Below are 21571 nucleotides of genomic sequence, written 5' to 3'. Positions count from 1 at the left end.
ATTTATTTTTGTTTCTGTTGTATTTGCTTTTGGGGTCTTAGTCATAAAGTCTTTGCCAAGGCCAATGTCCAGAAGAGTTTTTCTGAAGTTTTCTTCTAGAATTTTTATGGTATCAGGGCATACATTTAAGTCTTTAATCCATCTTGAATTAATTTTTGTATATGGTGAGAGATAGGGATCTAGTTTCATTCTTCTGCACGTGGCTCTCCAATTGTCCCAGCACCATTTATTGAATAGGGTGTCCTTTCCCCAGTGTATGTTTTGGTCTGCTCTCAAAGATAAGTTGGTTGTAGGTATATGGTTTTATTTCTGGGTTCTCTATTCTGTTCCATTAATCTATGTGTCTACTTTTATACCAGTACCATGCTGTTTTGGTTACTATAGCCTTGTAGTATAATTTGAAGTTGGATAATGTGATGCCTCCAGATTTATTCTTTTTGCTTAGGATTGCTTTGTCTATTTGGGCTCTTTTTTTATTCCATATGAAATTTAGGATTGTTTTTCCTAATTCTGTGAAAAATGATGTTGGTATTTTGATTGACATTGCATTGAATATGTAAATCATTTTGAGCAGTATGGACATTTTAACAATATTGATTCTTCCAATCTGTGTGCGTGGGATGTTTTTCCATTTGTGTTATCAACAATTTCTTTCATCAGTGTTTTGTAATTCTCCTTGTAGAGATCTTTTACCACCTTGGTTGAGTAAATCTCTAAGTATTTTATTTTAATTTTTGCAGCTGTTGTAAATGATATTGAGTTTTTGATTTGATTCTGAGTTTGACTATTTTTAGTGTATAGAAATGCTACTGATTTGTGTATATTAATTTTACTATATTTACATTGCAAATTTTTATTATTACATTTGTATTATGAATATACATTTTGGAAATAGAATATTAATTTAGATGAATAAAATTTCATTTTTAGGTCAGCTACTTTTTTTTCTCCTACTCCTGTAGTGGTGGAAGGCCATTTACCTTTAGAAATATGTAATTTCTTGTAATACATAAATACATGTGTCTTTTTCTTTAAATTTCAGCAGCTTAAAATGAAGACCAAAGAAATCTAAGATATAAAATAATAAATACGCTTTGCATTAATTTATATACATGTGCATTAAAAGATAATTTTAATACTTTTTCCAGTTTTGTACCAGATTCTTGATCATATTCAGCAGCGTGCTTCCCTTCTTTAAGTACACATAAGGAATATTTCTTATTTCTACTATAAATCTATTATAATAGAAACTCTGATTTTATATTTTTGTATAATGGAGGCAACTATCATCTGGTCTGTGCAGGCAAGTGCAAAGAGTTGACAGTTTTTATTTGTGCCACAACTATACACAGCTTTAAATGATTTTACTCTAACATGTTCTCATAAGGTGATTAGCTAGAGAGAGAGAGAAGTGAAGGACTCTGACATGTTCCCATTTGTGTGCAACTACATTAATCTTCCTCTACTTTATCTTTCTTGAATCTGTGTAGTGTGTGAGTGTGTGAGTCTTGTTTTTGTCTTAACTGTCCCTCTTTCTCTCCCTCTAATTTTTTCTGTCTTCCTCTCCTTTTTTTATTTTTTAACTTCTCCATATATATATATATATATATATATATATAGTAAATAAAGATAAATGAAAATTTTATATTTCTCACTTTTAAAATGGTAAATTTACATGAGTATATACTCACAGTGCATCTCAAACTTGTTGTATGTAATAATCAATTACTGGTGATATCTGTTAGAAAATAATTGATTTCCAGTCCTTACTTTCAGCAATTCTGATTTAGCAGATCTTGGTAGGGTTCCAGAAATGCTGAATCACAGATTCTGGTACCCTGTCCAGATCCACTGAATCATAATTGCTGATCATTCCTGCATTAGAATATGCCACACTCCTGTATGTTCTAATGCAGGGAATCAAGGAACCACTCTTTAAAAATATTTTTTTCTTCAGGGCTGTCTGCTATTGCTATAAACAATAGCTACTATTTCATAGTATTATTCATGTTTTAATTGCATTAATTTGTTAAGCAACCAGTTATCAGTATTTTCTCAGAAATTATGGTCATAGGCAGGCATAGGTATTTGATTCATAAAAGTTTTTATAAACCACTGTTCCATAAAATTAATTGGTTTTTCTTGTTTACATTTTCACAATTGTAAATATTGTGACTTACATAACAACTTCGCTTCAATGATAGGAGAATGCAAAAATACTCCAGGAGAGAAGCATTGCTTATATCAACTCAGATTCATCTATAGAAGGTAAGTTTCATTTCAGGTAATTTTTATTTATTGTTGAGCAGTATACCATTCTTTAAGTCTAGAAATTCCAACTTGTTAGCTACCTCTGCTAAATTTGTGGTGCTTGTTTTCAACAGATGACAGAACATAGTTGACTCATATATATAATAAGTCAAAACAAAATCTTTAATACACTATTTACTTATATGACACCTCTTCATATGAGATGCCTTAATAACACCTTCATTTTTCATTTTTACCACAAAGAAGATAATTATTATTCATATGAATCAATATGATTTATGACTAAGCTATTGTTCCTAATTTCTTAGGTATATTTATCATGTCTTTATTAGATTACTACTTAAAACTATAGTATTGACCACATTCTTTCTATGGAGCTATTAAAGGAATTGGGCCAAAATATTTCAAAAGAAATATTTCACAGAAAATTTCATACAGAAATAGTTTGTGTTTTTATTGTAACAAATTTGAAGTAAGCACAAACTAAAAACTTCGTTTTGAATCTGCCATATGAGATTTGTGTGTCTAGACTTTTACTGCATTGTCATTATTTCTAGATACATGTCAGAGCATACTTAATGATTACTCACATGCTCTTGTCTAGTGTCTTGATATATACTATTGAATTGAAAGAAACAAAATAAGAAATGAATGTTGTAGCCTTACCATTTCCTTTGCCAAAGTCCCCCTAAGAAATGTTGCTGTAAAGATGACTCTTACAATCGCTGTGGAAGCTGCTGCCTTAGCAACCAAAGTCTACCTAGATTTTCTTCTGTCTAAAATATGTGCTGTAGCCTCTCTTGCTCCTGATTAATTATTTCCACCCTGTTTTGTTCCATGAGAATGATGTCTTTGCTTTGAAGACCATTATGTCTTATTTAAAATTAGAAACTAAAGTTAGAGTTAAACATAAATGGAATTTCATTTGGAAGTATGAAATAATACTCTTTGTGTCTTATTTATTTTTCAGGCAATTATACTCTAAGAGTTGATTGTACACCCCTTCTTTACCAATTGGTGTATAAACTGACAAAAGAGGTACATAAGGAGATCTGTTGTAATATGTTTGCTGATGAATGGATAAAAGAATAATACTTTTTCCCCTAAATTTCTGGTGCTTTTTATTAACAGGTGATAGAACATAGTTGATAGGTGATAGAACATATAACAAGATAAAACAAAATCTTTCATATACTATTTACTGATATGACATAACTATGAAGATAATATCACCAGTCTCTTTGTTCTAATAATAGCTCTTAATAATTATATACATAGTTCTAATATTTAGTGCATATAATATTAACATTTGTCTGGCAGAGGCATTTTGATGTAGCAGAAAGTACACTGAGCTGGAATGGAAAAACTTGGGGTTCAAAAACTGCCTTAGCTACTCATTCATCAAGAAATATTGAGTTGTTACTATGTATCAGGCCTTGTAAAATGAATTAATAGCAGCAACAATGATAAAAGGACAGGGTCACTGAATTCAAAGACTTTGTAATCCAGAGAGGACACAGAGCTGTAAATGAGGAATTATAGTTTACTAGAATATTTGATATTACATGCAATGGTGAACAATTAAGGAATAAAGAATCTAAAATCCTAGGGTGGCTGGGGGAAGTTGGGAAGCATGGAGGATGTTTACAGAATAACTAATGCTTGTAATAGTAATTAGTGACTATTAAATGAAAGGATGTGGAAGTAAGAGAAAAGGCATTCTAAGCAGAGGACACAATACCTAAAAAAGATGTGAAGGTATGGAAGAACATTTTCCCTGACCTGTAGGCAGCTCAGTACAGCCTAAGCAAAAGGTGTTGGTGGAAAGACGATAACAAATAGGGCAGGGAGTTCAGAAATCTGGTGATGGAGAAATTGTTTAAGAATTTCTAACAAGGTTGCTCATTATTGTATGTCCATGTAGTGAATAAATTAAGTAGCAAGCCTAAAGGCAAAATGGAAATAATTCTACATGCTTACTGATCACACAGGTGTTTTATAAATATTAAATGAGTTTTAGAAGTAAAAAATATTCTGAAAGTTAAAGCACTCTGAATCTCTAAACGTTATATGTCTACTCATTTAATATCTGTGCCCTTCATTTAAATAGTTCCCTGCTATAAAATTTACTTATAGAGATGTTTGTTTGAGGTCAGCTTTAGATAACGATGTGAAGTAGGTATCACTTTTCTCTAGGTACTTTTTCCTAATCTCCTTTAATCTTGTCCCTCCCTTTTTACTGTTAGTGTCTTTAAAAACTAGTTCTCCCAAATGAGAGTCCTCGTTATCCTCATCACCACTCTCTCACCATCTTGAGCATCTGATGTCCTTGATCATTTTGTTGGAATGTCCCATAAAAGCATCTTATCTAAAAATAAGCTTAAAGAAAATCCTTATTGGGAGAACTCTTTTCAGGATAGGAATTTATGATTTGTGCTGTGCTAGAGAGATTTTTTGTTCTGCCTTTGATGTCGAGAATGATAGGAATTTGGGGGCCAATAAGGGAGTGGTTTATGTCTATGCCCCTTTGTACAAAGGTGAATGCTTATCTATGGCCATACCAAGACCCAGTAGACAAAGGAGATGTTTTTTTACTGTCCTATAAACTGATTATTACAGTTTTGTCAACCTCTGGTGTGTGTTGGCACAAATAGTCAAACCATGCTGGTGACATGAGGGGAGAATAGGGGTGAGAGAGAGGGCTGAGCTTAGAGAGAAGAACAGCTGCTTGATGGAGCAAGAAATGGGACAAAGTGTTGATAAGTCAGAAGAGGGCTATTTGTTCTGACAATGCATGTAGCTAAAGCAGTTAAGACTGATCTGGCCAGGCATTGTGGAATTCGCCTGTAGTTCCAGCTACTCAGGAGGCTGAGGCAGGATAGCTTGAGCCCAGGAGTTCAATGCATAGACCCCATCTCGTTCTCTTTTTTTTTTTATAAGATTCATCTAAATTGTATGGGACACAGTTCTGGTTAGCATTAGATTGAGATAATATGATTCCAGAAAATGAGAGGATTTTGCTCGGAGTTCAATCCAAGCAGGATGTAGGAAATGGAACACCATCTCTCTCAGCCATTGCCAATGGACAGAAGCAGAGTAGAGCAGTCAGCTGTCTGGAAAAATGAGCAGAACACCTCTGTAGCTGCAACATGCTGGTGGGGAAGGGAATGGTTCTGTGGAGTGCCAAGACTGTTTCTAAGCTGAGGACTTTGTATGCAGTGATGAAGTACCATCTCATCCATATTAAGCTCAGGACAAGTGACTACTTCTCAGCTCTGCCATTACTCTGAGATTCACCACAGTTACCTTCTACTTGATGGAATGGTAAGGGCCTATGTTAACAGTAAACACAGTGCTTTTGTGCATCTCAGTAGAGATGGGATGAGATTAAAACAGGACAAGTATTCAAAAACATGTGACAGTACCTAACATGTTTCTCAGATGCTCTTAAATTTCATTGTCATTTTTCTCAGCCTGGGCAACATAGCAAAATTTTAAGAAATAAAAATAAAAGAATTTGGGCTAGATTATTTCTTGCCATTTGCAAAAAATGTATTTCTATTAATGAATATGATACATATATGCACATGTAGGTAGAAGTACAAGTTGATGAAATAATGTATGTGTTTATTTTGGCATGAATTTAGTTGCTTCTGTCTCTAATTCCCAGTATTTGATGTATCTTTCTAGATCTCCAGCCCTGATGATGGTTTTGATCATAAATCACTTTATGAAAGCTGGTTAGAAAAAGACCCTTCACCTGAAAATAAAAATTTTCCTAGGTAAATTACTTGTATGCATTTTTTCTACCATAGGATAAATTGTGGCATCTCATTTGCCCCTTGTTTCTCCAAACGTGCAATTCTCAGATATCTCCTCGATAATTTGAGTAAAGAAAAGATAATAAAGTTCCTCTGTGCAGCCTTTGTTTTTGCTGATTAGCCAGCACAGCTAGGTCATTTAGCATGCAACAGAGCACAGATAGATCTAGTTTTGCAAATTTTTAGCCATAATGATTTTGCTACATTATTAGCCATTAATAAGTAATATACATTAATAAATAATATATTATAACTTCCAATGATAATAATGAAGTAAAAATCTCATGATGGATTATTTCCTTCTACATTTATTAAGGGGCATTATTTAATAACCACCAAACTATGTCTTTACATACAATTTAGATTTTATATAAATATTAATTTATTATTCTTCTCATTCATACTACTCAAGCTTCCTTGAGTTTATTTTATATTTGTTTTCTACTGCAGTGCTATTTCTAATATACAGGTTGAGCATCCTTAATCTGAAAATCTTAAGTCCAAAATGCTCCAAAATCCAAAACTTTTTGAGTACCAACATGATACCACAAGTGGAAAATTCCACACATAAGTATTTAACACAAACTTTGTTTCATACACAGAATTATTAAAAATATTGTATAAAATTACCTCCAGGCTGTGTGTATAAGGTATATATGAAACATACATGAATTTTATGGTTAGACTTGAGTCCTACCCCTAAAATATCTCATTATGTGTATGCAAATATTCAAAATCTGAAAAAATCTGAAATAGTTTTGGTCCTCAGCATTTTGGATCAGGGATACTCAAGTTGTACCAATGGATCAGTCTTATGAAAGTTTACATGTTTCCATTATAAAAGTTTCATATGCTAATTTAGCAAAAATAGAATGCAAAAAAGATTTTAAAAACATTGAAGGTCTCAATCTCAAAAACATATCTAATAATCTAATAGTTTGGAAATATATAGTTATGTTCTTAGTTCATATGCAACTTTATATGCTGCTTTACTGACTTATCATATCACAAGTGATTTTCCATGTCATTACGTTTTATATATCTATATGTATGTATATGTGGATAGATTCATTGATAGAGGTTTCTTAATTATATGCAAGGAAATATATTGTGATTAGATTTATTTCTGAAATGAACTAAGGCACATTTTTGGATTCTTCATGGTGTCAAATATAGACTTCTTTGCGGCAATTTCTTACTAGATGATAGTTCTCTGCAGGCAGGACTGATGTCTTTGTTGTTTTCCCCGCTAAATAAAACCATAAATGCTGGAAATATTGAAGAGAGCATCATCATCAGGCTGCAGTTTTTGGTAACACTGCCAAACTTCTTGTATTTAATGTAGCTTTATAGGTTTATCATGGCAGTTTCTCAGCAGATGATAGAAAAGTGTCTTGAACATGGTTAAACTTTACTTAATTCTTAGACGTGTACATATAATTCTTTGCTATTCTTGGGACAATATTCATTGTCTCATCTATTTAACGTATCATTTACTTCTTTGTGTGTGTGTGTGTGTGTGTGTGTGTATACTATATTTTACATCTAGAGTCAATAAGCTGGGATCGGGAAGTGATTTTGAAGCTTATTTTCAGAGACTTGGAATTGCTTCAGGCAGAGCCCGTTACACTAAGAATAAGGTAAACCATTTTATCATTTTGAATATACAGCATTTCAGCCACATTCCTTTGGTGAGAACTCCGTCATTGAGTTGTTTGGCACCAGACATCTGTTGGACATGTGGCCTGGCAAGAGTTCCAGGAACAGAGATAGACTGCGTGTCCCTTTGAAGATGGACTAGGAAATAATTTGAATTATTTCATGAATACTTCATTACCAGAGTTATTCAGTGAAATGACAGTTCACAGAGTAAAATCAGATACTTAGCTGGTTATCAGTACTGAGTAGTTCAGATCCTTTTTCAGATGCAGGATTTGCCAGAAAAATCTCATTCTGTATGGAAGAGTCTTGTATGTGGTGAAATGCTTTCTGAGGAAAAATGTAATTGAAGGACATACTTTGATTAGGGGAACACTAGGCTAAGATTCTTTATTGTAAGCAGCCCCACTTCATATTTCCTGTCTTCACTGTCATCTGAGGTAAGGGCTCTTGGTTAGGCTATAAAGGAATTTTCTTTTTTTAACTTTATTCTCTTTTCTGTTCTGCACTGACTGGTTTGCACCATTGTCACAGAAACATGCTGAAGAGATATGCACATACTTGTAATATAACCAACATATATGTTTGCTTGTTAATGTTATAAGTTATTTCATAAACCAAACTGCAGATTACATTAGTAGATACAGATTGTCATAAACTTTAATCAGTTTTCAAATCATAATTCAATACACCATGTTGCTTGCCCGTATATAATGTGACATAATACGTATATCACTTATAAATTTGACTATTCAGAATACAAAAAAAGAAAGAAAATCAAGTTACAATAACCCAAAGTATGTTTATAAATGCTGTATAACATTCATTACATTTAGTACATATAAGATGTGTTAATATTCATTATACTTAATACATAAAAGATGTGTTTGAAATCTTTTTCAAGGCCTGTTCAGCTTTATAATGTCATCAATTTGAACAAAATTATCTAGTTTTGAAGACCACTAGAGATGAGAAGCAGATAATTAGATAAAAGGAGAGGTCTGATACAGGGATTACTTTTTAGTGATACTAAAAGCAGTAAGAATGATAACCTTATAACAAGGTAGTGGATGGTAAAAACTAAAATTAGAATACGTAGACCTAAGAATTCAAAAAATGTTTATATAGGATATTACTATGTAATAATTCATGTTCATAATTTTAGCCCTTAATTATCTATTAAAGGTTAAATGGCATTTGGTTATATTCTGCTTGGGAAATAAGGATTATATTCTGCTTAAATACATTATCCTCCAGCTATGCAAATACTTACCTGCCCAGACCTTTTATTACCAGTCAACTGATAGATAATTTTGAATTAGGCTAAGATGCAGTTTGAATATGTATTTATTAATTTTAGTTATCAAAAATACAATAAGCAAAATTTTCAAGGAGCAGCATTTTGAATGAAGGTTACATGAATTATAAAACAAATAATGGTAAAATTTTAAATCAGTGCATATTTAGTTATATTTTACTTAGATTTTAACTTTTTGCTTCATGGTGATAAAACTCAGGGTGCTATATAGTTATTTTTGTGATTACATAAAATATTATAATTTGAATATTTAATGTTTTTTTATACTTGTCTCTTTCCATTTTTTTTTTTTAGAAAACAGAAAAGTACAGCAGCTACCCAGTATACCACACTATTTATGAGACGTTTGAACTGGTAGAGAATTTTTATGACCCCACATTTAAAAAACAACTTTCTGTGGCTCAATTACGAGGAGCACTGGTATATGAACTTGCAGACTCTAAAATCATTCCTTTTAATATTAAAGACTATGCAAAAGCTTTGCAAAATTATGCAACAAGTATCTATAATTTATCCAAGAAGCATGACCAACAATTGAGAGACCATGGAGTATCCTTTGGTAAGAAATGGTTGGACAGATTTTACAGTGTTTAAGATAGAGCTTTGAGATATTATCTCCTATCATGATTAATGCATATTGTTTCATCCTAGCATATATCCCTTTCTCACTTATTAATTCTGACTTCTAGACAAATCTTTTAAACAAATACCTATTAAAGAATCAGATTTAATCTGATCTGTGTAAAATTAATCCATTATGGCCAAGTTATTGCCACAAACATTAGGATGGTAAACATTTTTCCTATATTACTGCCTTTAAGCACATTTTTACTGTTACAGAACAATACTAGAAAAATGCAGCATTATTATAAAAGATTGAAAAGTAGAGAAAACCATGAATTCCATTACAGATGTATTTTTAATTATTATCATTATCATTACTGCATATATCTTTTAGTGTTTATCTACATGAAGGATTTTCTACATAGTTATAAGCATTCTTTCCTTTTATAACTGGCCATTTAATGGTTGCTGTGCTATACTGTGTATCTCCTATAGAACAGGGATGAAATAATAATGTAGTACAGTAGCATTAAGCATTGGGCTTAGAAGCAGTTTGCCTGGTTCAGATACTGGCTCTACCATTTGGTTACTGTGTGACGTTGGGAAAATTACTTAACTTCTCTATGTGTCAGATATCATGTGAATGAAATGGTGAAAAAAAAATAAAAAAGAATTAACATGTTTCAAAGATTGTTCTAGAGATTTAGTTAGGTAACATATAGAAGCAGTGGTGGCTGGCACTTAGTGCTCAATGAATGTTACCTATTATTGCTGTTTTATTGTAACTATTTTCTTTTATTCTGGGGGCACATATTCTTAGCATATACCAAAATTATCATATATGTACTAAATGTCTAGTGTGTACCAAGTACTATGTTTTTCTTGGGAGATATAAAGATGTGTAAGACACATAGTCCTGAAAGGGCTTAAAGTCTCCTACAGGGATGGAGAAGGCAAAATGCAGAGGACAAGTTATTATGGGGGTACATAAAAGTACTATAAGAGCACAGAGAATAGGTATGGAGTGGTCAGTGATGACTGTTGAATATTATTACATGGAGGATTAGTAATCTTTATGAAGTTATGAAGAGCAGGTACTCTGATCTAGAAAATAAGATGAAGCAAAGAAAATGTAGGAAATTGTGTTTATATGATTGGAGTATCTCTGCAAAGATAGGGGAAATGAGAGATCAAACTGGAGAAATAAGCAGAGCCTACAGCAAAATGGACATTTATAGATCTGTGGCTATCCATTATCCAGATATCCTCCTAAATACCCTGCTTTCTGTTTGGTATATTACCTATTATTAGTTTGTATAAGTCAGGATCCAGCCAAGGGACAGGAACTACACAGTTATAATAGAAGGGCTCTCTCTATGCAAGGTTAATTCCTCTACCTGCTTACCTTCTTCTAAGGTTTGATATGTTAATGCCTGTCTCTGCCATATTTTTAAAATCTCTATAACCATTGGGGACTATCCATCAGATTAAATATTCTCTTATCTTTTTTTTCTTTCTTAAGCTGTCATAGGAAGAAATCTTTTCTATTTTAACATTTCTTCTATCTGATGTACTCCACTTCCTTTACAAATTCTTCATTTAGTGCCAGACAAAAACTGTTCCTGAGAAAATGTATTAACAAAGGAATGAAGGTATGACTGGATAAATGAATGGATGAATACATAATCTATACTCCCTATCTATAGTTCTTTACTTCCTGCTAACCAATCCACTGTGCTGTGTTATGACCCTACTACTCTAGAGAAAGTGTTCTTGCCAAAGTTGTCATTGACCTGTGTCACTAAATCCCAGGACACATTTCAGTTCTTATCTATCTTGACTTCTGTACTGCATTTGAAATTTAAAATTCAGTCTTCAATACTCTCTTCTCTTGGCTTCCATTCCATGTATTTTTAGATTATTTTATTTGAACAAGGTTTAAAAAATGACAGTTAAAGCTTAAGGAATGTCTAGGACCAAAAGCCCCTGTTTTTTACACTGAATGTACTTAGATTGAATGTACCATTCACTACCTGTGTAACCTAAAAGAAATTCCATGTCCTGGTCTGCAAGTATTTTATCTGTAAAATGAATATTGTATCTCCTGCTTTGCTTGTATCACAGGATTGATAGAAACAACAAATCAATAATGTATGTTAAAGTCCTTTTTCAAAAATATGGAAAACCATAAGTGGGGTGTTGTAATGAAAAATACAATATATTGTTGGCCCTCTGTATCTATGGGTTCTGCATCTGTGGATTCAACCAACCGTGAGTCAAAAATAATTGGCAAGAATTCCACAAAGTTCGAAAAAGCAAAACTTGAATTTGCTGTGTGCCGAGTACTATGTTGAATCCACATGAATGGAGTGATGTGTGGGCATTGTCTTAGGTATTATAGGTAATCTAGAGATGCTTTAAAGTATAGAGGAGAATGTGTGCAAATACTACACCATTTTATATCAGAAACTTGAGGATCTGCAGATTTCGATATCCGTAGGGGTCCTGGAACCAAAACCCAAAAGAGACTGAGGGACAAGTGTACTGAGAACCTAATTACTTTCCTTAGAAATTTTGTGAACTAAAGAAAAGTCTGAGCAGGCTAAACCTGATCCTCTTTCTCAGAGTCTAATGTATCAGTCTGTCACAGGTTGTCATTTGAACAAGATCTTAAATGCACTATTTGAAAACAAAAAAATGGTATTGTTTTATTCTGCAATAATTATAGAATCATAGTTTATTTATAGTTGTATCCAGTGTCCAGCATATAATAGTTGTCCCAAAAAATACGTATTGAATGAAGGAATAAAGAAATGAATGTTGGCTTTCTGGTGAACCATTGGTTAAGGAATTACATGTCCTAGACTTTTGAAAGTTATTTCCTTAAGAACAAATTTAGCCATTTTTTGTTTTCATACAATATTTCTTTGTTGTGATATTTTCTAATAATTTTTCATGGATCTCCAAGAAGGCTTAGTAGAAAAATGGTTTCAGCATCTATTCTGTCATATCAGTCTGGAATGGGAAGAGCAGGAAAGTGAGCTTCTGAAATATGAAGCATTTGTACTTACTAATTTATCTTCCACTTTTCTATTTTTAAAAAAGACTCCTTATTTTCTGCTGTGAAGAACTTCTCAGAGGCTGCTTCAGATTTTCATAGAAGACTTAATCAACTTGATCTTAATAAGTAAGTTTCAGATGCCTACTGTTTGAAAAGCAATCTCGTTACTGGAATGAACTGTTTTCACTCATGTAAGCATTCACCACTACATCATTGCAATTAGAGTCTGCAGACTACCAGCAGAGGCAGCACCTGGGAACTTGTTACAAAGGCAGAATATCAGGCCCCACTCAAGACACTGAATTAGAATTTTGCATTTTAACAAGACCCCTAAGTGATTTATACTAACACTAAAGTTTGAGGAGCATTGCTCTGAATGGTAGACTAAAAGCTCATCTTGACTTTGGCCCAAGTCAAGGGTGAAAGAGACATGTCTTTAGGAGTTGGCATGATGAGAATTCTGACTATAGCTGGTAATTCATAGGTCTACAGGTTTAATGTATTTATAATATATTTCATTACAGTCCCTTGTCTGATGCTCCTGTGTATCAGGTTAGAAATTCTTTTTTTCGGTGTGGTGGCTGATGCTTAGCGCTTTGGGAGGCAGAGGTGGGAAGATCTCTTGAGGCCAGGAGTTCGAGATCAGCCTGGCCAACATACTAAGATCCTGTCTCTACAAAAAAGTCTTTAAAAAATTAGCTGGGCCTGGTGGCACATGCTTGTAGTCAGCTGTTTGGAGTTGGATGTTGCACTGAACTGTGATCGCCCACTGAACTTCAGCCTGGGCAAAAGAGTGAGACCCTGTTTTCTTATCACTGAAAAAAAAAAAAAAGAAAAATTCTTTTTTCACTTTTGCATTTCATTTAACTTCTTGCCACTTTTAGGTTGAAAATAGTTTAAAAGCTATTCACTGGCTGTGGCCCTCGTGACAGGGGCCACAGGTTAGTGACATGTTTCAGATTGACCTATGCAACTGTTAGGCTCACTTATATCCACAAATTAAGGAAAGTTATATTTTAACTAGTTCTTTAGAAGAACTCTGTTATAGCAATGTGTAGATTTTCTGTAAAGTGCTGTCAAGTGACTTGAATTTTACTCTTGGCACTGCCTCTTTCATCCTTAGTGCTTTATCCTGATTCTGTGAAATAAAGCTAACCTTTTCTTCCTTAAAAAAAGTAGTTTAGAAGGTATATTCAAAGTAAAACATTATATAACAAGCATAAATTGGTCTGGTCCATGTCACATTTATTTTTTCAGACTTAACCAGAATAATTTGCATATTGACAGAAAGCTACGTCAGTCATTTTGAAGGGCCTCTCCCTAAGATTGTAGGAGAGCCCAGGGAACTTATTCAGCTCCCAAAAAGAGTGTGAAAGGGAATTCTCTGTTCACTGTGTGCAGCTGTCTCCTACCCTTCTTACAGACTCCAGAAACCTTCATTTACTCTTTATTCCCCAGCCCTTCCTTATCTGGTCTTTTCTTCCACAGAGCTGAATGGCTTATCAGGAACAACTTGATAGTTCACTTTGTGTACCTTTCCAGGAAGTTTGGCTATCCTCCTAGAAATAAATATGTCTTTCAGTTCCTTTTTTTTTTTTTTTTGATTTTTTGAGACAAAGTCTCGCTCTGTTGCCCGGGCTAGAGTGCTGTGGTGTCAGCTTAGCTTACAGCAACCTCAAACTCCTGGGCTCAAGCAATCCTCCTGCCTCAGCCTCCTTGAGTAGCTGGGACTACAGGCATGCGCCACCATGCCTGGCTAATTTTTTTTATATTTTTAGTTGCCCGGCTCATTTCTTTTTATTTTTTTTAGTAGAGATGGGGTCTTCTTCTTACAGAGGCTGGTCTCGAACTCCTGACCTCAAGTGATCCTCCCTCAGCCTCCCAGAGTGCTAGGATTACAGGCACGAACCATCATGCCTGGCCTTTCAGTTCTTTTTGATCAGTCTGTGATCTAGAAAAATAAAACAAACCATTTTCCAATGGGTCTCTCTGCTTATTAAAAATGTCAGGATGACCCTGCTGTTATATGTAGCTTACCATTTAAAGCTTAATATGTTAATATGCATTTCATTTAAAATTTATTGATTTTAGAAGTTTATTTTCCCATACCTTGTTTTTATTTAATATTATTTTAAAACATGGTTCCATGGTAAGTGTTACAATTATGTATATCTTGTTCTCAAAGTCCCATTGCAGTGAGAATCATGAATGACCAATTGATGCTGCTGGAAAGAGCATTCATCGATCCTCTTGGTTTACCAGGGAGGCGGTTCTATAGGTAAGGAAACAACAGGTATCCCACTAAAGGATACGCATCACTATGACCAAAAACAGCATACCCAAAGCCGTCTTTAATGCCATCAGATGAGTGGGAGGTGAATATGTAGACTGAAAGGAATATGGGCAAGATCTAATAATAGTATAAATATGTGAATTAGAAATATAAATTTCGTACTGTTTATTGCTTTGCTGTGACTGAAAATGGTATATGATAGTTGAAAAAGAACTCTAACAAAATCTTCAAGCTGTAGGATCTTAGAGCTCATCTAGTTCAACTGTCCACATGAATCCTTTCTATAGATTCTCAGATAAGTAGTTGTTCAGTCTCTGTTTGAATCTTCTAGTGATAGAAAGCTTACTACCTCCTGAGGAAGCCCATTCTATTTTAGGGAAGGTCTAATTATTGTAAAGTTTTTTTCATAAAGATCTAAAATCTATTTTCTTGTAACTTTCTCCCTTTGACTCCATTCTGTTCTTCACAGTCAAGCAGAATAAGTCTAGCTCTATTTCTGCATAACACTTTTGGCTTTCAAAGATGTATGTCATGTTTCACCTAAAGAAATATAGATGGGTCCCCAACTTAAAATGGTTCGACTTGCAATTTTTCAACTTTATGATGGCACAAAAGTAACATGCCTTAAGTAGAAACTGTACTTTAAGTACCCATACAACCATTCTGTTTTTTTCACTTTCAGTACAGTATTCAATAAATTACAAGATAATAAACATTTTGTTATAAAATAGGCTCTGTGTTAGATGATTTTGCCCAACTGTAAGCTAATGTAAGTGTTCTGAACACATTTAAGGTAGCCTAGGCTAAGATCTTCAGTAGTTTATGTGTATTAAATGCATTTTTGACTTACGATATTTTCAATTTATGATTGGTTTATCAGGACATAACCCCATTGTTAAGCTGAAAGGCATCTGTATCTTGGTTTTCCGTCTGTATCTTTACATTATGTTTTATTTCAGTATCTTGGCCGTATGCCTCTATTTCCTCAAGATCCCTTTTAAACTGTGGTTTGTTGGTGGAAATTAGAAAGGTCCTAGCATGTAAAGTCAGGAAATCTGTGTTCTAGTTCACTTACAGCTGTGTGATTTAGAGCAAGTCACTTCTAAGGTTTTCTCATCTGAATTAAGATGATGGTAATTTGCTACTTTACAAGGCTATTTATCATCGAATAACATGGAAAAAATAGTTCTATATGTTATCTTTCTTATAAACGTTAGTGATTAGTATTAACATTTAAATAATTACAAGCACAGGCTTTTAGAGCCCAGCTCTGCTACGTCCTAATTGTGACCTGGGAAAATTATGCCTCTAAACCTCAGATTCCTCAGCCCTTAAGTGGAGATTATAATTGCTTTTACTCCAGGGGTTTGTAGATTTAAAGTAAATTGAAGCTTTATCTCAGAAAGGGATGCACTCAGAAAACAGCGGCTATTTTTATAAACTGTAAATAAGAACACAAATGTTTGTTTCTTCATTGATACAAATGAAATAAATAGCAACCATCAGTTAAGTATTTATATAATTCAAAAAGTTGAATGCAATACCTACAATGTTAGCCCTCTCTTGAGTGTTATTAACCTATCTTTATGTATTTATCTATTTATAAGAAAAATATCTGTATTTTATCATTATAAAAAATTGACTCTATAGAAACATATAGAATAAAAAGAGATGGCTGAGCTATCTCCTGTAACACAGAGAACAAAAGACATTCTCCCTGTCCCAGGCAGGCAGGGATGTAGGCCAGGCCACAGTTCCCAAAAAGAGTGGGGGAAGTTTTAATGAGATAGAAAATATTTTTGTTGTTACATATTCTCCTTTGTTACATATTCCTCACTCTCAATTTTATGCTTCCATATCTATGGGAGAAGGGGTGACTACTCTGTTACAATAGTATTCCATTGTATGGCTTACATCTATAATTTTAACTCATCCTTATTGACTTTTTAATTAGTTTTTTTTCCAATTATTTACTGTTATGAAAAGTACTAGAAAAGGACATCCTTGTGTCCTATATAAAAAACATTTGTTAATATCTCTATAAGGTAGGACCTGGTATTTAAGGGTTAAAGGATAAGCACACTTGAAAATTTGATTAGGTTACTGCCAAATTATTCTCCAAAAAGACTGTACCATATTTTTTAGAATACATTTTGAACTATTAGCTGAGCATTAAGATTACATATATATTTTTGAGACAGGGTCTTGCTATGTTGCCTAGGCTGGTCTTGAACTCCTGGGCTCTAGTGATCCCTCCCTTTATAATTCTCCAGAGGAGGGTAGTTATATTAAGGAACTATGACTTTTTTCTCTAATCTCCTGACTCATATACAGGTCAGAATATCAATGCTTGTAAACAGCTTAGCAAATGTACTGATTTTAATAAGAAAGCTCCATTTGAGGCCACATTCAAATTTAAAAGGCAAGAGTGATAAATCCTGATATGCTTTGGTATATCTAAGTGATTAGCATTATAAATTTCTTTGATCATTAATATCAACATACAGAGCCCTATAGTGTTTCTTACAGTAGATTTACATTTTGAATAAGCTCTAGGATTTGACTGTTGGGCCCAATTCCTGATTAGAGTGTTTAATAAAATATGTCCCTTTCTTGAAAGCAAAGTTCCACACATTTATTGGGGAAAGAAGTAGCTTTATCTCTTGAGCTACTTATGTGAAGTAGGAAAGCAATTGTAAAACTTTCCTTCTAGATCAGAAATTAAATATATCTTTGTGGGCAACCCATATACAACTGTTTTACTTTTGTGGAATGGGCTTCATTATCCTTGGTGTTTATGATACTTTGGGAATATAAACTTCCTTAAATTATTGCTTTTTAATGTCTGAAAGGTATTGGGGACAAATGCCATTCTTGTTGAATCTATTAAAACAACATAAAGATAAATTAGCCCCTCAATCTTCTTTCTTATTAAAAATATTCATAAAGCAAACATTATCACCATGTTTATGGATGCTCACAGGCATCCAACTACTATGAACAACTTACAAGAAAGAATTTACTTTCTTCCAACCGTATGGGTTAGCAACATGGTATGATTCCTGAGACGTCTTAGCAAATATATGTCAGCTACTTTCTTTGCTTAAAATTATACCTTGCATAAATATCTCAGATCAAATATATATATCTTCCTAATGGAGTAACAAAAGTGGACTTGAGGAGAAAACATAGTAATATAATAAGATGTGGTCTAACAAAAAATAAAAACCTATAAAATGTGCTGTCTGGAAAGTATCCAGCTGTTGTTAATACAAGAACATAGCACATGGATGAATACTTTCTGGACAGCCCTCATATATACTCTTTAGTTGAACATGCCATATGTTTTTATTTTCTCTTTCTTTTTTTCTTTTAGGCACATCATCTTTGCTCCAAGTAGCCACAACAAATATGCTGGAGAATCATTTCCTGGGATCTACGATGCGATGTTTGATATTGAAAATAAAGCAGACCCTCACTGGGCCTGGACAGAAGTAAAGAAACATATTTCTATTGCAGCTTTTACAATTCAAGCAGCAGCAGGGACTCTGAAAGAAGTGTTAGAATAAGGTCTTAGCTAAGTGCCTAGCCATTAAAGGTGTTGCTGAAAGTCTGATGATAAAATTTACCCTTCTTTTTGATAACTCACGAACCCAGAGTTTCCTAAAATCTTGCTTTTCATGTCATGTTTTGATTATAGACTTCTGTCTTGTCTGTAAAGAGTTTTTTGGCTCTTTAAAAATGCATAACTACGTAACCAAAGTGTTACTCTAACAAAATAAAAAAACCCTGTCATTGTAGCAGAAAGAAGGTAACAGAAAATTGCCTAAAATAAATTACGGCAAGGAATTTGAATTCTCACACACTGCTGATGGTAATGAAAAATGGTAAAACCACTTTGGAAAACAGTCTGGCACTTTCTTATGAAGTTAAATATATACTTACTTTATGACCCCAAAATTCTGCTTCTACATGTTTACTTAAGGGAAGCACAAACAATCATCACAAAAAGACTCTTGTGTGCAGGTTCATATTCATAGGAACTTAGGATGGAAACAACTCAAATGACAATCAACAGGTGAATGGATAAAGTGTGGCATATCCACAATGGATTTCTACTCAGCAGTAAAAATAACTGTCAATACATGAAATATTACTGGCAGACATTGTTGAGGGAAAGAAGCCAGACACAAAACAAGTACATAATATATGATCCTACTGATACGTAGAAGTGACAAAATTAATCTATGGTGTTAGAAATTAGAGATTGCCTGGGTAAGTGGTAGATAGGGAAGGATGAAGCAGAGAAGCATGAGGAAACCCTCTCCTATAGACAGCAGTTTTCAATATCTTAATCTGGGTGGTAGTTACACAGGTGTATACATATGTCAAACCTCATCAAACTGTAAACTTAAGTGATTACAAAAGAACCACAAACAAGTCTGGCAAGGATTTTTGCCAGAACAACACACCGAGTCTTGTGAAATCACCACGGAATGTTAAAGTCAGGAAAAAGTCAGTAATATCTGTACTTTTGATAACTTCAACTCTATGGAATAAAAATGTTAAGTCTAATAGGTGATAAAAATAGCTGCCATACTGGGCACAGTGGCTCATGCCTGTAAATCCTAGAACTCTGGGAAACCAAGGTGGGAGGATTACATGAGGCCAGAAGTTTAAGACTGCCTGAGCAAGAGGGAAACCCTGTCTCAAAACAAACAAACAAACAAACAAAACAGTTGTCACAGATCCTCATATTGTAACTTCTATAAATTTATCAGCATCTGCAAACTTTTATGCAGAGCCTAATGACTCCAAATTACAGGTAAACTGATTCAAAGCTTCAATAAACTTGGCTATTCAATTACTTCACCAAAAAGAATAAGCCATAAATTCTTATTGTAATACAGTAATTTACTTTAATCATTTAAAAAATCTAAACAGGTTCAATCAGAAGTTGTTTAATAGAAAACTACTAAATGAGAAATACTTTAACCCACAAATTGTAAAAATTGGTTCTAGAGAGGAAACTGGGCAGAATGATAATATACGTGACACAGGGTGTTTACTGCAGCATTTATCAGAGTGAAAAGTAACAAAGTAAATATCAATGGGGAACTGATTATAGCATAATATAAAAATAATCATAAAACTGATGTTTACATTTTTTCATTTCTATGGTAAATTGTCCATGACTTAGTGATAAAACTAAATATACAAATATCAAACAAAATGTCAACAGTGCTTACACTGGGATGGTGGACTTTATTGTACTCTATTTTTTCTGAATTGCTTGAATTTTTTATATTAGAATATATTCCTTTTGTAAGGGGTAAAATAATATAATAAAAACTACCGTTTTCATTTTAAACAGAAAAAAGTGTACAGAGTTCTGGGATGCAATACAGTTCACAACTAATCCTATTTTGTATTTTTGTAAATTACTAGTTTTTCTATTCTGAGGACATAAATAATTCATTTACATATGCATACATTGGCCATCTTAACATTTCTCATATTTAGTTCAGAATTTCAAAAATATCAGCTAATTGACCCTTGAGCTTTCAAGTGTAGATATGAGATTAGAGTAAAATAGTAACCTTTGAAATAATTATAATACTAAACCAGATTTTTTTTCTTGTCATTGCTTCTTAACTTTATGAAGTCATTTGCTTTTTTTCTTGTCCTTTCAATAACTTGTATTCATCCACTTCCCCCACTCCCTAATTCAGAGCAGTATCTTATCTTTTACTTAAATGATGCAAAACTTCCTTTCGTGTATTGCCTCACTTCCTTTCCCCCTTTGTGTTATAATTATACTATCTACAGCCAAAGTGATCTTCCTAAATGTGATCATGCTAAATGCTATTTAAAAACCGTTCAATAGGGACTTTCACTCCCAGAAATGTAGTAGTCCTGGTAGACAATCAGACCAGTTGCAGTATTTAGGAAAAAAATGGATCAAATGCAAAATACTTTATACATTAAAAGAGCTGTGGAAGCGCTGAAGACTAGATGTATTAAAGGTCTCTGGGTCCTTCCTAGATAGCAGAGATGTTTTCTTTCCTGAGGGCATTTGCCAATTCTGGGGATGGACTAAATATCAGGCTTGGCATGAATTAAGACACTTTACTGGGGGAAAATCAGCAGGCTGCATTAATTACCTTGATGTACTGGAATCTAGAGGAGCTCCAATCCCAATACTGAGGGTATTTTTAGGGTAGAAAGTTTGGGGGCTGAGCAGTTTTCTAACAGGCCAATACCATCTCTCAACTCCAGCCTTTTTCACACCCTAGTCTTTTTCCATGAAACCGTTCCCCTCTCTTCTATTTGTCTGGCTCCCTTTTTTTTCTCTTTTTTTCAGGATTCTGCTATCCTTCATTTAAGAAATCTATAAAGTCTACCAAATATGTTCCAAACCATCTTTTTACAGGCTTATTTTTAGCATAATTTTTATTGAATGACCTGCTGTTTTCTTCGTTGGAAACTTCCTTGGAAGCAGACACTCTGTGTTTGGCTAATTATCCTCAGCATATACAGAAGTGAGCAAAAGGGTTTTTTGAATCACACAAAATAATTAAGGG

The 21571-nt window shown here is 33.7% G+C and overlaps 1 protein-coding gene across 1 annotated transcript in view; it reads left to right on the top strand.

Moving 5' to 3' along the window:
- NAALAD2 (N-acetylated alpha-linked acidic dipeptidase 2) overlaps nucleotides 1-19656 on the top strand; it is a 39554-nt gene extending 19898 nt beyond the window's left edge. The window contains exons 12-19 of the mRNA XM_045557148.1: nucleotides 2205-2268; nucleotides 3242-3309; nucleotides 5962-6053; nucleotides 7642-7732; nucleotides 9364-9628; nucleotides 12739-12820; nucleotides 14880-14972; nucleotides 18364-19656. Of these exons, the coding sequence (XP_045413104.1) occupies nucleotides 2205-2268; nucleotides 3242-3309; nucleotides 5962-6053; nucleotides 7642-7732; nucleotides 9364-9628; nucleotides 12739-12820; nucleotides 14880-14972; nucleotides 18364-18556 (948 nt within the window). The 3' untranslated portion in view covers nucleotides 18557-19656. The remainder of the gene's footprint in view (nucleotides 1-2204; nucleotides 2269-3241; nucleotides 3310-5961; nucleotides 6054-7641; nucleotides 7733-9363; nucleotides 9629-12738; nucleotides 12821-14879; nucleotides 14973-18363) is intronic.
- The last annotated feature ends 1915 nt before the right edge of the window (nucleotides 19657-21571 follow it).

Source organism: Lemur catta, chromosome 7 (assembly GCF_020740605.2).
Source record: "Lemur catta isolate mLemCat1 chromosome 7, mLemCat1.pri, whole genome shotgun sequence".
NCBI lineage: Eukaryota > Metazoa > Chordata > Mammalia > Primates > Lemuridae > Lemur > Lemur catta.
The sequence above is the reverse complement of the archived record's forward strand: the minus strand, read 5'-3'. Positions and strand labels throughout refer to the sequence as shown.